Here is a 12,500-nt window from a genome sequence, read left to right on the forward strand (position 1 = left end):
TGCTCTCCTCTCCTCTCCTCTCCTCTCCTCTCCTCTCCTCTCCTCTCCTCTCCTCTCCTCTCCTCTCCTCTCCTCTCCTCTCCTCTCCTCTCCTCTCCTCTCCTCTCCTCTCCTCTCCTCTCCTCACCTCTCCTCTGTTTTGACCAGTTAAGGCCTCAGTATCAATTTGATTGTCAGTCTGCTTCAGGAAAGACGGAGAGAGAGAGAGAAAGAGAGAGAGAGGGATGGGAGAGAGGGATGGATGGGAGGAGGAGGAGGAGGAGGGGAAGGGGAAGAGTAGGGAGGACAGACGCCTCGTTGTCTTGGAAACGTAACCACGGTAACGTGCATCGCCAAATAGATGCTAGATGAGTGGTGGGCCGGCATGTGTTCGCCCCGGTCGCCATGGAGACAAGACGTCTGCGGTTCCCTTGCATCCGATAGGAAGTGGCCGCGTGGGTGGGCGGAGTCTGGCGGGGCAGTGGCGCTCGTCTGATTGAGTATAAGTAGGGGTTATGTAATCGCTAACACACAGACGAGGCAGAGGAGAGTCCTATCTCACCCCTTTACACGCCCTAGTCCAGGAGACTCCAGTCTCACCCTCCTACACCCCCTAGTCCTGTCTCACCCTGCTACACCCCCCTCTTCTGTCTCACCCCACTACACCTCCTAGTCCTGTCTCACCCTTCTACCTCCTCTCCTGTCTCACCCCTCTACCCCCCTCTCCTGTCTCACATCTCTACCCCCCTCTCCTGTCTCACCCCTCTACCCCCTCTCCTGTCTCACCCCTCTACCCCCTCTCCTGTCTCACCCCTCTACCCCCCTCTCCTGTCTCACATCTCTACCCCCCTCTCCTGTCTCACCCCTCTACCCCCTCTCCTGTCTCACCCCTCTACCTCCTCTCCTTTCTCACCCCTCTACCGCCTCTCCTGTCTCACCCCTCTACCTCCTCTCCTGTCTCACCCACTACACCCCCTAGTCCTGTCTCACCGTTCGGCATCTCTGGCCAGGTGTTAATGTGGGCACCAGGCAGAGGCTGACAGATGTAGTGGTGAGGGAGGTGTGAAGACCTGAGAGGAATGGTGGTGATGGGACAGACAGACAAACTGTAAAGCGCTCTGTGCACTCGTGCTGAGAAGAAAGCTCTATTAATAAAGTTTTACTTACTTACTTACTTACAGACAGACAGACATTCAGTTATGATTCGGAAAACAAACCTCATCTCTGATTGGAAACGATGAAATGATTCACACCCTCCATATAGTAAGACAAACACATGCACATCTAAAAGACTGTTAGAGGATCAATGTTAGATACACGTGTGTGTGTGTGTGTGTGTGTGTGTGTGTGTGTGTGTGTGTGTGTGTGTGTGTGTGTGTGTGTGTGTGTGTGTGAGTGGCCTTGCTTGTATGACGACTTGTTCAACTCTGAACCAACTAATGTGTTTGTGTGTATGTGTGCGTGTGTTTATGGTGTGTTCCTTTGTGTGTGTGTGCGTGTGTGTGTGCGCGTGTATGTTCTTGTTTGCACTGTGTCTTTGTGCATGTATGTTCCTGTCCATGTGTGTGTGTGTGTGTGTGTGTGTGTGTGTGTGTGTGTGTGTGTGTGTGCGTGTGTGCGTCTGTGTGTGCGTGTGTGCGTGTGTGTGTGTGTGTGTGTGTGTGTGCGTGTGTGTGTGTGTGTGTGTGTGTGTTTGAGTGTGTGTGTGTGTGTGTGTGTGTGTGTGTGTATGTGTGTGTGTGTGTGTGTGTGTGTGTGTGTGTGTGTGAGTGAGTGAGTGTGCCTCCAGGGAGGCAGGGTGAGTGATAAGAGGAGGGAGGACAGGTAATTAAAGGACATGTGTGTATTTACGGCCGTCTCTGGGTCCTGCAGGGTTTCTATCATTGATCTGGACCATGTGTGACTAGAGACTGGATTAGTCAATTAGTTACTAATCATTTACAAATAATGAGTTACATTTCAGAAAAGGTGTCAGTATAATACTTTTAGTTTTAAAGTTTTAAAAGGTTTTAAAGTCTACGGTTGGCTAATAAACATTTACAAATGGCTTTTAGATTATGAGTAGTTAATTTACATTAGAACTTTACATTAGGTACTGCAAAAAGTCTACAAATGTTTACAGTCAACATGTGTTATACACAAGTGTTACGACCCAGCTCATAAGAGCCGCAGCAAAACATGTCTGCCTGTAGTGACCGGCCCATCTCTCTCGGTTGATGCTAGAATGGATCGTCCAGAGGGGGGTGGGGGTAGGGAGGGGGGTCTCTCCGCTACACATCAACTAATCACAGCACTAGGCAGCTACTGGGTCAGGCTGATTTACAAAATTGGACCCAGGAGCGGAGCTACTCGAAATGGGCGCGCTCTGCATATCGCAATACCCCCACTTGGGCTCGCTCGCATGGGGGCTCGCGGGCCAGCAGGGGAATTGCTCAATGCTCGCTGCCCGCGCGCCTCCTGGCTGCCATTGATTCTGCTGTGAGCATTTGATGATGTGTCGCGGAGTAGGCAACCTGTCTCTCCCCTCTGCCCTCACCAACATGTCTGCCTGTACTGACCAGCCCGTCTCTCCCCTCTGCCCTCACCAACATGTCTGCCTGTACTGACCAGTCCGTCTCTCTCCTCTGCCCTCACCAACATGTCTGCCTGTACTGACCAGCTATCTATGGTGTTCTGCAGGGCCCTAACTCGACCACGGAGCTGAGCACCATGCTGCTGACCCGGCCGTGCTCTCAGGAGAGTCAGCGCAGTCGGGCCCTCAGCGCCGCCAGCTACCTCACAGACGCCATGGAGGGTGAGTGTAGCAGCGGTGTTTCGGACACCAGCGGCTGTTTGTGAACAATGCTTGGGTGACGAGCAGCCTGTTAACTGAAAGGCCCAAAATGGTCAGTCAGCCAACGATGACCTTCCTGTCTGTGTTCATGACGACTCAGCAGAACCGTGAGTGGGTGAAGATTCACATACTCTAAGAGCTGGAGGATTTTAGCAGTTACATTTTGCTGCACTTGGACACATGATTCATTTTGACTGATGCAGAGAGTCAAAAGAGAGATGATGATTCAAAAGCCAAAGGATTCAGTGATTCTCTGGTGTTCTGGGCAGGTGGAGAGAGAGGTGTGTGGAGGCTAGCCAGCAGCCATTAGCTTTTCTCAGACGGAAACCTCTAGAAGGTTTTGAGCTGCTCCCATCTGGTGTCTTCCCAGCACACAGCACAGCTCTTCCCAAAGGACACCCGCTGTTGTTTTCCAGAGGGTGTGGGTGTATAGTGTGTGTGTGTGTGTGTGTGTCTCTGTGTGTCTGTGTGTGTGTGTGTTTTTTCACAGCGTAAGAAGGTGTGATCCTTGTTACCATGATGACACGCACACACCTGTCACAAGGCAATATCGCTGAGTCACAGACACACACACACAAATACTGCCCAGGGCACTTGCTGCTCTTAGAAAATAAATAAATATAAGAGTCTCTCCCTTCTTCCTTCCAAACGTCCCTGTGTCACCCTCCTCAGCCCCCCAGCCATGTCACCTGTTAACCTGACGCGCCAAATGGTTTGATTCGCATAACCATCTGGGAGCTCTCCATTGGAAACTGTTTGGGAAGGGACGGGCACTTCAAAAAAAAAAAGAAAAGCGTGTGACTGGATGAACCATCTGTCTGTCTCTGTCTATCGCATGTAAATACGATTCTTACTGAAGCCAGTCGGGAGAAGAGCGAAAACATCTTTCCCACGAGAAAAGCCTTCGGTGCCGTTTTTTACGCTAACCTCTTCAGGAGCCACCACTGTGGTTTGAGAACAGTCGCCCCTTCGCTCACGTCACACCTAAACCGTAACTGTTAGTATTTCCTCATAGGTGTGAGGAGGCTAGCATATGTAGGGATGGGACATATGCCCACCTCCCTTGTTCTCTGTAAAGCACATTGTGTTGCCTCTGGGTATGAAATGAAATGCGCTATACAAATAAAGCTTTGATTGATTGATTGATAGAACACTGATTGGTTCGGCCATTTGTCACAAGGTCCCTGTGTGCTTCAGCAGAGTGGAGTGGTCAGAGTCAGAGACAGAATCAAGACAGAATCAAGTTAGAGTCAGAGTCAGAATCAAGTTGAGCTTCGATAACACTGTTTCTTTCTCTCTCTCTCACCCTGCCTCACCCTTCCACCCTTCTGTCTTCCTCTCCATCATCACCTCTCGACCTCCGACTCCCTCAACCTCCTCTACTCCTGTCTCTGCCCCTCCCTCTCTTCCTCTCTGCTTCCTCCTATCTCTATTCCTATATTCTTTCCACCCCCCCCCCCCCCCCCCAAAACCCATCTCCACGTGCCCCTTCCCCTTCCTCTGTTATCCTCCCAATCTCTCTGCCCCGTCGCCAGAGTTGGAGGAGTCCCGTCAGAAATGCCCCCCCTGCTGGTACGACTTCGCCCAGCGCTACCTGATCTGGGAGGGCTCCCCCGCCTGGTTGAAAATGAAAGCTCTGGTGAAGTTGATGGTGATGGACCCCTTTCTGGACCTGGCCATCACCATCTGCATCGTCCTCAACACCCTCTTCATGGCCATGGAGCATTACCCCATGACGGACGAGTTCAACGGCATGCTGTCTATAGGCAACCTGGTAGGTTTAAGGGAGGGAGGGGCCAATGGATGGATGAGTGGATGGATGATGGATGTTGACAGATAACACAGGTAAATTCATTTAAGAAGTGTTCTTGATGAATGGTCTAGGTCTTTTTACGTCATAAACATGCACCACAGTTCAATGACGGTCGACGAGTTGAAGCCGAACCAAAAACGCAAACCCATGCTTCAACACCTGCCCGCCAGGCCCCTCCCCCGGGGCCATCCTGCTGACGTGATTGGCCGCGAGAGGTCTATGCAGCATGGTAAATAGCCTCCCCTAGGTCTGCGTGTGATAGGTGGGATCTTCGCCGTGTTCCTCGCACCTGTCCAATCGGCTCACATCTACAGGAGTGGCCAGGGGGTTGGGGTGGGGGCGGTGTGGTCGGGTGTGGGTTTGGAATGAAAGAAGGATATTTTCCTAAGGGCCCAATGAAATGGTTTTAGATTCTCCCTGACTGCGATGTCGGTAGCTACACACAGTATATCCTACAACCATACAGCGCTATGAACAATGTTCCTCTCCAGTAAGGAGAAGAAAAATATGATTTCCCCTCAGTCCGAGGCCAGTTCAGGTGTGTTCTCTCCCTCTGCTGTACGTGTCCTCCTCAGAGCTCGACCCCCGTCAGGGCCCTGCTGTGGTCGGGCGCCGCCGCTCAGCGGATCAAGCTGTTTAGGGGCAGTGAAGTAGCAGCAGCGTGACGTATATCCGGTCTTAGGTATATAGCTGTTTACAACCCTCACACAGACCCATGGAGCCGTTGCATTCTGGGATCGGATCGGTCAGATTAAGCAGCTCTCCGAGAAGTAGCTCGCCAGACGCGCCTCCCTCCAGGACCCGGGTGGTCTGGACCAGAATCCTGTGAGCGTAGCTCCCGGTCAGGGTAGGATCGGGGTCAGGAACTACAGCTCAGGGGATCTGGCAGGAAAAGACCTCATTCCCTTCTGGCCCTGCGATAATGTTCAGGTGGAGAGATTCTGTTCTGACAGGAGGGGAGCGACATTTCAGTTTCTGCTTTTGTGTTTGTTTGTTTATTTATTTGTTGTTTTCTGCTCTGTTCGGGGGTTTACAATCCTAGCAGACTCACAATACACTCTGGCTGTACTGTATAGCACGGGCTCTGGACCAGACTTCCTTCTGGTGAGGTGTGTGTGTGTGTGTGTGTGTGTGTGTGTGTGTGTGTGTGTGTGTGTGTGTGTGTGTGTGTGTGTGTGTGTGTGCGTGTGCGTGTGTGTGTGTTTTATGTAAGGTACAGTATGTTGTTCCACTTTGAGTGGGCCTGTAAGGAAGTCATGTCAGGACAACTGTGGCAGAACTTAATGAGACAATGTCCCTGGGGAGACCGTGTGTCCCATGGAAGACGGCGGGGGCGTTGGTGAGGCCGAAGGGCATGACGAGGTACTCGTAGTGGCCACGGGAGGTCTTGAAGGCGGTCTTCCATTCATCCCCCTCACGGATACGCACCAGGTGATAAGCGTTCCTGAGGTCCAACTTGGTGAAGATGGTGGCACTGATGAGGGGTTCGAAGTTGGAGCTCATGAGGGGGAGTGGGTATTTGTTCTTCACCGTGATGTTGTTGAGCAGCCTGTAGTCGATGCACGGCCTCAGATCTCCTCCTTTCTTCTTTACGAAGAAGAACCCCGCTGCCACCTGGGATCGAGATGGTCGGATGAGACCCTCGGCCAAGCACTCGGAGATGTAGGTGTCCATGGCAGCTTTCTCCGGGAGGGAGAGGTTGTAGAGACGACTGGCTGGGAGAGGGGCGCCAGGGTGGAGCTCGATGGCGCAGTCGTAGGGTCGATGAGGGGGGAGTGTGCGGGTGCGCTCCTTACTGAAGGCCTCTCCGAGATCGTGGTACATTGAAGGGACTGTGGAGAGGTCAGGAGGAGCGGGACGGGGCCGGTCAACCCGAGTGGAGGTCTGAGCAGCTCGGAGGCAGCGGGCGTGGCAGGTGGTGCTCCAGCTGAGGATGCGCCCCGAGCTCCAGCAGACATGAGGGGTGTGGAGTTCCAGCCAGGGCCTCCCTAGGATGAACGGAGCGTCGGGAGAGTGGATGACGAAGGGGCGGACGTTCTCCACGTGGTTTCCCGAGACCGTGAGGGTGAGGGGCAGGGTCCGGTGCGTAATGGGGCCCATGGGATGGCCATCCAGAGCGAAAGCCGAGAGGGTCCTCTCCAGAGGGGAGAGAGGGAGCGCCGCTTTGTGGGCGAACTGGACGTCCACGAATCTCTCGTCGGCACCGGAGTCGATGAGGGCAGGGACGGAGAGCGTGTGCCCCTGCCAGGCGAGGGTGACAGTGAACCTGGCGGCACGGGTCCGGGATTGGGGATGGATGAGCCGGCTCACTCGGTACCCCCTGGCAAGTGAGCCTACTCTTTTGCCGCCCTGGGAGGTGCAGAGGGACGTCACCGGAGTGGGAGGTGGAGACGGTCGGGGTGCGCTGTGGTGTTGGTGCGCCCGCTCGCGCCTGCGTTCCCGGTGGCGCTCATCTATGGCTATGGAGAGGGAGACGAGCTGGTTCAGGGTCGCTGGTCTGTCTCCTCCAGCCAGGCTGTCCTTCATGGCGTCCCCCAGGCCCCGTCGGAAGGCGCTGTACAGGGCAGACTCGTTCCAGGAGCAACGGGCAGCGAGGATGCGGAACTCCGTGGCGTAGTCCGCTACTGAGCTGGAACCCTGGGTGAGGGCGGAGAGAGCAGCGTCCGCGTCCTGTCCGTGGACGTCGTGGTCAAACACGGTCCTGAATTCTGCCACGAAGGCTGTGTAGTCCTGCATGTAGGCAGCTGCGCCCTCGCGACCCGCCATGACCCAGCGGCAAGCCCGTCCCGTGGTTAGGTTAGCGACGTAGGCTATGCGAGCAGACGCAGTGGAGTACATGCTTGGCTGGAGATCAAACACATACTCACACTGCATGAGGAACTCCCGGCAGAGGGTGAATGTCCCGTCGTAGAGGGCCGGGGAGGCGAGATGGGGCTCCCGGTTTGGTGGAGCGGCAGGAGCGGGGACCGCGGGTGGTGCAGGGGCTTGCTGGGGAGGGGCGGGGTTCAGGAACGGAGCCAGGCGGGCACTGAGCGCGGTGACCTGGTTGGACAGGGTGCTGACCAGAGTAGCGAGTCCCGTCAGTTGCTCGCCCTGGGCTTGCTGTTGGGCGGATACCTGCTGCAGTTGCTCAGCTTGGGTCTGTTGGAGGGCGGAGACCTGCCGGAGGTACTCGGCCTGGGACTGCTGGTGGGTGGAGACTCCCTGGAGCTCCTGGCGCACGGTTGTGACCACGTCGGAAGCCTGCGAGAGCATACGGGAGTGTTCTGCCAGGAGCCTACCCTGGGCTTGGAGTGGTCCGGGAGGTGCAGGTCTCTCCTCCATGTTGGCTGGGTCCAAACTGGCCAGATCTTACTGTGAGGGTTCGGTGTGGGACCCAGGCGCAACAGGAAAGGAGGAGGCAAGGAACGGTTAAGCCCGGAGGGGCGATTTAATAAGGTAACACAAAGGGGGAGCCACAAAAGGGATGCCACAAAAATATAAGGGGAGCGAAAAAATAGGAGCCACCAAACTGCCACTAAATAATAAAAATGTTACGAGCAGGGAACGAGCAAAACACTATAAAACACTGGTAAGTAAAATAGTAGGCTAGGCTATACTTTACCACGTAAGGTTATGGTAAGATCTGGCGATGAGTGGGGAGTAGACCAGGTTCTTGTAGGGGTTGAAGGTGATTGCAGAACGAGGGACAGGTGTGGTGATGATGAATGGGGAACCGGTGAGTAGAGCCGCGCCCGCGTCATTGTCGGAGACGAGCGCGCCGTTCTTGTCGTTGCGCACGGGCCGATGTGCTGGGCATGTCGGGATCCGACTCTTCGTCACCGGAGTGGGAGGAGACTGCCGAGTCCGCGGAGCTGGCCGGAGACGGGGAACGCCCGGTAGTGGGGGGGAAACTCCGGAGAGCCAGAGCGTCGCATGCCTGGGCCGATGCGACGTGCGGTAGAGCGCGTAGGACGCCCCGAGCGCGCAGCAGGCCCAGAGGGGAGAGAGGGAGGCGGTTGTGGAGGCGAGGGCATGCGAGCCGTAACACTTTCCCTCACTTGTCAGGTGGTGTGTACGTGTGCATATGTGCGTGCGACGTGCATGTGTGTGTGTGTGTGTGTTTCCCCAGGGCCAGCTTTGGTTGCATCCCATGGTATGTGTTGACATTGAAGGCAGACCCTTGTTGACGCCTCTCTGGGCACGGACATGTTTCCAAGAGAGAGCTTGTCAGTGGGAATCTCCTCAACACACATACAGACACGCACACACACACACACACACACACACACACACACACACACACACACACACACACACACAACAGAGACACAAACACTCACACACACACGCACATACACACACACACACACAACAGACACACAAAAACACACACACACACATACACAGCCCTTCCACTACTATTTGCTGCCGCTGTTGAGTGTGCTGATGACATGTTTGGAGAAACGTATACACTGCACATCTGCGTGTCCTTTGTGTGTGTGTGTGTGTGTGTGTGTGTGTGTGTGTGTGTGTGTGTGTGTGTGTGTGTGTTAAGTGTGTGTGAGAGAGAGTGTGTGACAGTGACGGGTATTACTGTAGACTCAACAGTCTGATGAGTCATGCATATCATCTCCTTAGACAGACAGACAGACAGACAGACAGACAGACAGACAGACAGGCAGACAGACAGACAGACAGAGAGACAGACAGACAGACAGACAGGCAGGCAGACAGGCAGACAGACAGACAGATGTCCCTGTGTCACCCTCCTCAGCCCCCCAGCCATGTCACCTGTTAACCTGACGCGCCAAATGGTTTGATTCGCATAACCATCTGGGAGCTCTCCATTGGAAACTGTTTGGGAAGGGGCGGGCACTTTAAAAATAACAAAAAGCGTGTGACTGGATGAACCATCTGTCTGTCTCTGTCTATCGCATGTAAATAAGATTCTTACTGAAGCCAGTCGGGAGAAGAGCGAAAACATCTTTCCCACGAGAAAAGCCTTCAATGCCGTTTTTTACGCTAACCTCTTCAGGAGCCACCACTGTGGTTTGGGAACAGTCGCCCCTTCGCTCGCGTCACACCTAAACCGTAGCTGTTAGTATTTCCTCATAGAACACTGATTGGTTCGGCCATTTGTCACCAGGTCCCTGTGTGCTTCAGCAGAGTGGAGTGGTCAGAGTCAGAGACAGAATCAAGACAGAATCAAGTTAGAGTCAGAGTCAGAATCAAGTTGAGCTTCCATAACACTGTTTCTTTCTTTCCCTCTTTCCCCTTACTCACCTCCACCCTTCTCTCGCTCACAGACAGACAGACAGGCAGGCAGATAGACAGGCAGGCAGATAGACAGACAGACAGACAGACAGACAGGCAGGCAGGCAGGCAGGCAGGCAGGCAGGCAGGCAGATAGACAGACAGACAGACAGACAGACAGACAGACAGACAGACAGACAGACAGACAGACAGGCAGGCAGGCAGATAGACAGACATACAGACAGACAGGCAGGCAGATAGACAGACATACAGACATTCGAGGACTTCCTCATAGTGGTGGCTTTTGCAATATTTATTTAGTGCATGCCTGTAAATATCAATACTGATGTTGTCATCCAGTGAGTGTTGGGTGTGTGTGTGTGTGTGTGTGTGTGTGTGTGTGTGTGTGTGTGTGTGTGTGTGTGTGTGTGTCTGGCTGGCTGGGCTGCCGTGACCTGTTCAGACCAGTTTTTCAGTGTGACTCAGTAAGCCTGTCACAGTCCTGGACCTTCAGACCAGCTGACACATGAGATCTGCCCTTCCCCCTGCCAAATACACACACATCAACACTACCCTGGAGACATGAAATTATCTATATTTCTGCCACCAGGATATTCCCTGGCTGTCTGTACTGTCATACTACAGAACATGTCATGAACCTGTACATGTCATAATGATGTCACATATCCTGTGTGTAATCGGTGTCGTGTTTTCGCTGGCAGAGCCCCCATTGACAGTCACTCCTCTGAGTGTGATAGACATGGCGCTGCCTCTGTACAGTATGTGTAGTGTTTCCTCCATGAAGAAACAGACCCTGTACCCCTGTATGAATAAAGGTCGAATAAAGGAATGAGAAATATGAGAATTATGGAGTGTAGAGTACTGTAGAGTGTAACATAGTGTAGGGTACGTTCTAGATCAAAATATGCTAGAACCTTTCGTACAGTACTGTATATCGGAAGAAGAAATAATCTTTTTCAAGTCAGTGAGGTTCCATTTACTGTAACAGCGCATTACGGCCCTGAAAAATGGTTCTATCTGGAACATGACATACTGTACCTGAGAACCGGAGGGTTCTCCTGCTGTCAGAATGCAGAGTAATGAAGCATGGTGTAGCATTAGGCGCGGTAGCATCCCCCTGATAGCAGGGTAATAACAGCAGGATTGAGAAGTGGTCTTGCGTAGGTAATCAACTGTGGAAGGAAATAATGACTCCATGCAAATGAGAAGCAGGGGACTGTGTCTGAGTGAGTGAGTGAGTGAGTGAGTGCTTGTGTGTGTGTGTGTGTGTGTGTGTGTGTGTGTGTGCGTGTGTGTGTGTGTCTGTGTGTGTGTGTGTGTGTGTGTGTGTGTGTGTGTGTGTGTGTGTGTTGACTCGAGGCCTCTCTTCACCAATCAGTGTGGGTGTTTCCCCTCTGTAATCAGACTTGTATTTCTGTCCCGTTGAGATCATCACACCCTGACTCTCCCCCAGAGTCGAGCTCAGCCTCGCACTGTAAAACGCATTCAGGACATCCGTCTCAAAGCCTTCAAGGTAGCATTCACAGCGGTACCATGCTACCACAGAGGGGCATAACATTTTTATCGTAATATTGCACACAAAATACTTTTTTTTCCGTACGGAGCCATTAGCAGTTCTTTGAGTTTAAGTGCTTGGGAGTGCAGAAGAGAAGCAGTCGCATTTTCCAAGTGCTCCAATTAATGCCTTCTCTCACTTCAAAGCCACCGCCTGAAGATGGACTGTCGTCTATCTACTAGGTCTACCGCGCGTGTGGTTAAGTAGACGCTTTAGTGTACCTGAGTCTGATCGTGGTTTAGTGTACCAGAGCCCAGTCTGACTACGGCATAGACCGGACCTGTTGAGACCCTCAGCTGGACAGGATATCAGTGGTCTGGTGTCACAGTGACGACAGCCCAGACTAAACCCCTCTGATGCAGGTTCCTAGTTTGTCCCCCCCCCCCCACACACACACACCTCCACCGGCCGTGTGTCACGTACTCCATGTCACATCGACATGCTCCTCTCCTCGGAACAACAAGCAGAGCGACATTTCTGCAGCTGCGGGAACATAAACACATAAACACACACACACGCGCACACACACCACATTCAAACACACACACACACACACACACACACACACACCACATTCAAACACACACACACACACACACACACCACCTTCAAACACACACACACACACACACATGCACGTACGCACACACGCACACCACGTTCAAACACACATACTGTACAGTATAGCACACTGCAGGCCTGTCATCGTCTTTGTCTTGTGCCTTCGCCTTATGAATGCTCCTTCCTTCCATACTGCTGCACACACACACACACACACACACACACGCAGGCACGTCCACACCACATGTTCATATGCACACACACACACACACACACACACACACTCACACACACACACACACACACACACACACGCACACAGTCTTTAATGAAGAGAATGATAGAGAGGAACATGAAAGCCAGCAACAGTGCCTGGAAACCGACAGGAGAAGCTGCAGATTCACACTAAAGAGATTAACAGCAATAAACAGACCGGCAAGAAAGAGTGTGTGTGTGTGTGTGTGTGTGTGTGTGTGTGTGTGTGTGTGTGTGTGTGTGTGTGT

The 12,500-nt window shown here is 53.0% G+C and overlaps 1 protein-coding gene across 1 annotated transcript in view; it reads left to right on the top strand.

The window, feature by feature from the left end:
* The window catches only part of scn5lab (sodium channel, voltage gated, type V-like, alpha b), a gene marked incomplete at both ends in the record, with an annotated part of 94,392 nt that overhangs the window by 34,930 nt on the left and 46,962 nt on the right, over positions 1-12,500 (top strand). Inside the window, 2 exons of the mRNA XM_084453940.1 lie at positions 2,659-2,773; positions 4,348-4,586. Of these exons, the coding sequence (XP_084310066.1) occupies positions 2,659-2,773; positions 4,348-4,586 (354 nt within the window). The remainder of the gene's footprint in view (positions 1-2,658; positions 2,774-4,347; positions 4,587-12,500) is intronic.

This window comes from Borostomias antarcticus (genome assembly GCF_949987555.1).
Source record: "Borostomias antarcticus genome assembly, chromosome: 2".
In the NCBI taxonomy this organism is placed as follows: domain Eukaryota; kingdom Metazoa; phylum Chordata; class Actinopteri; order Stomiiformes; family Stomiidae; genus Borostomias; species Borostomias antarcticus.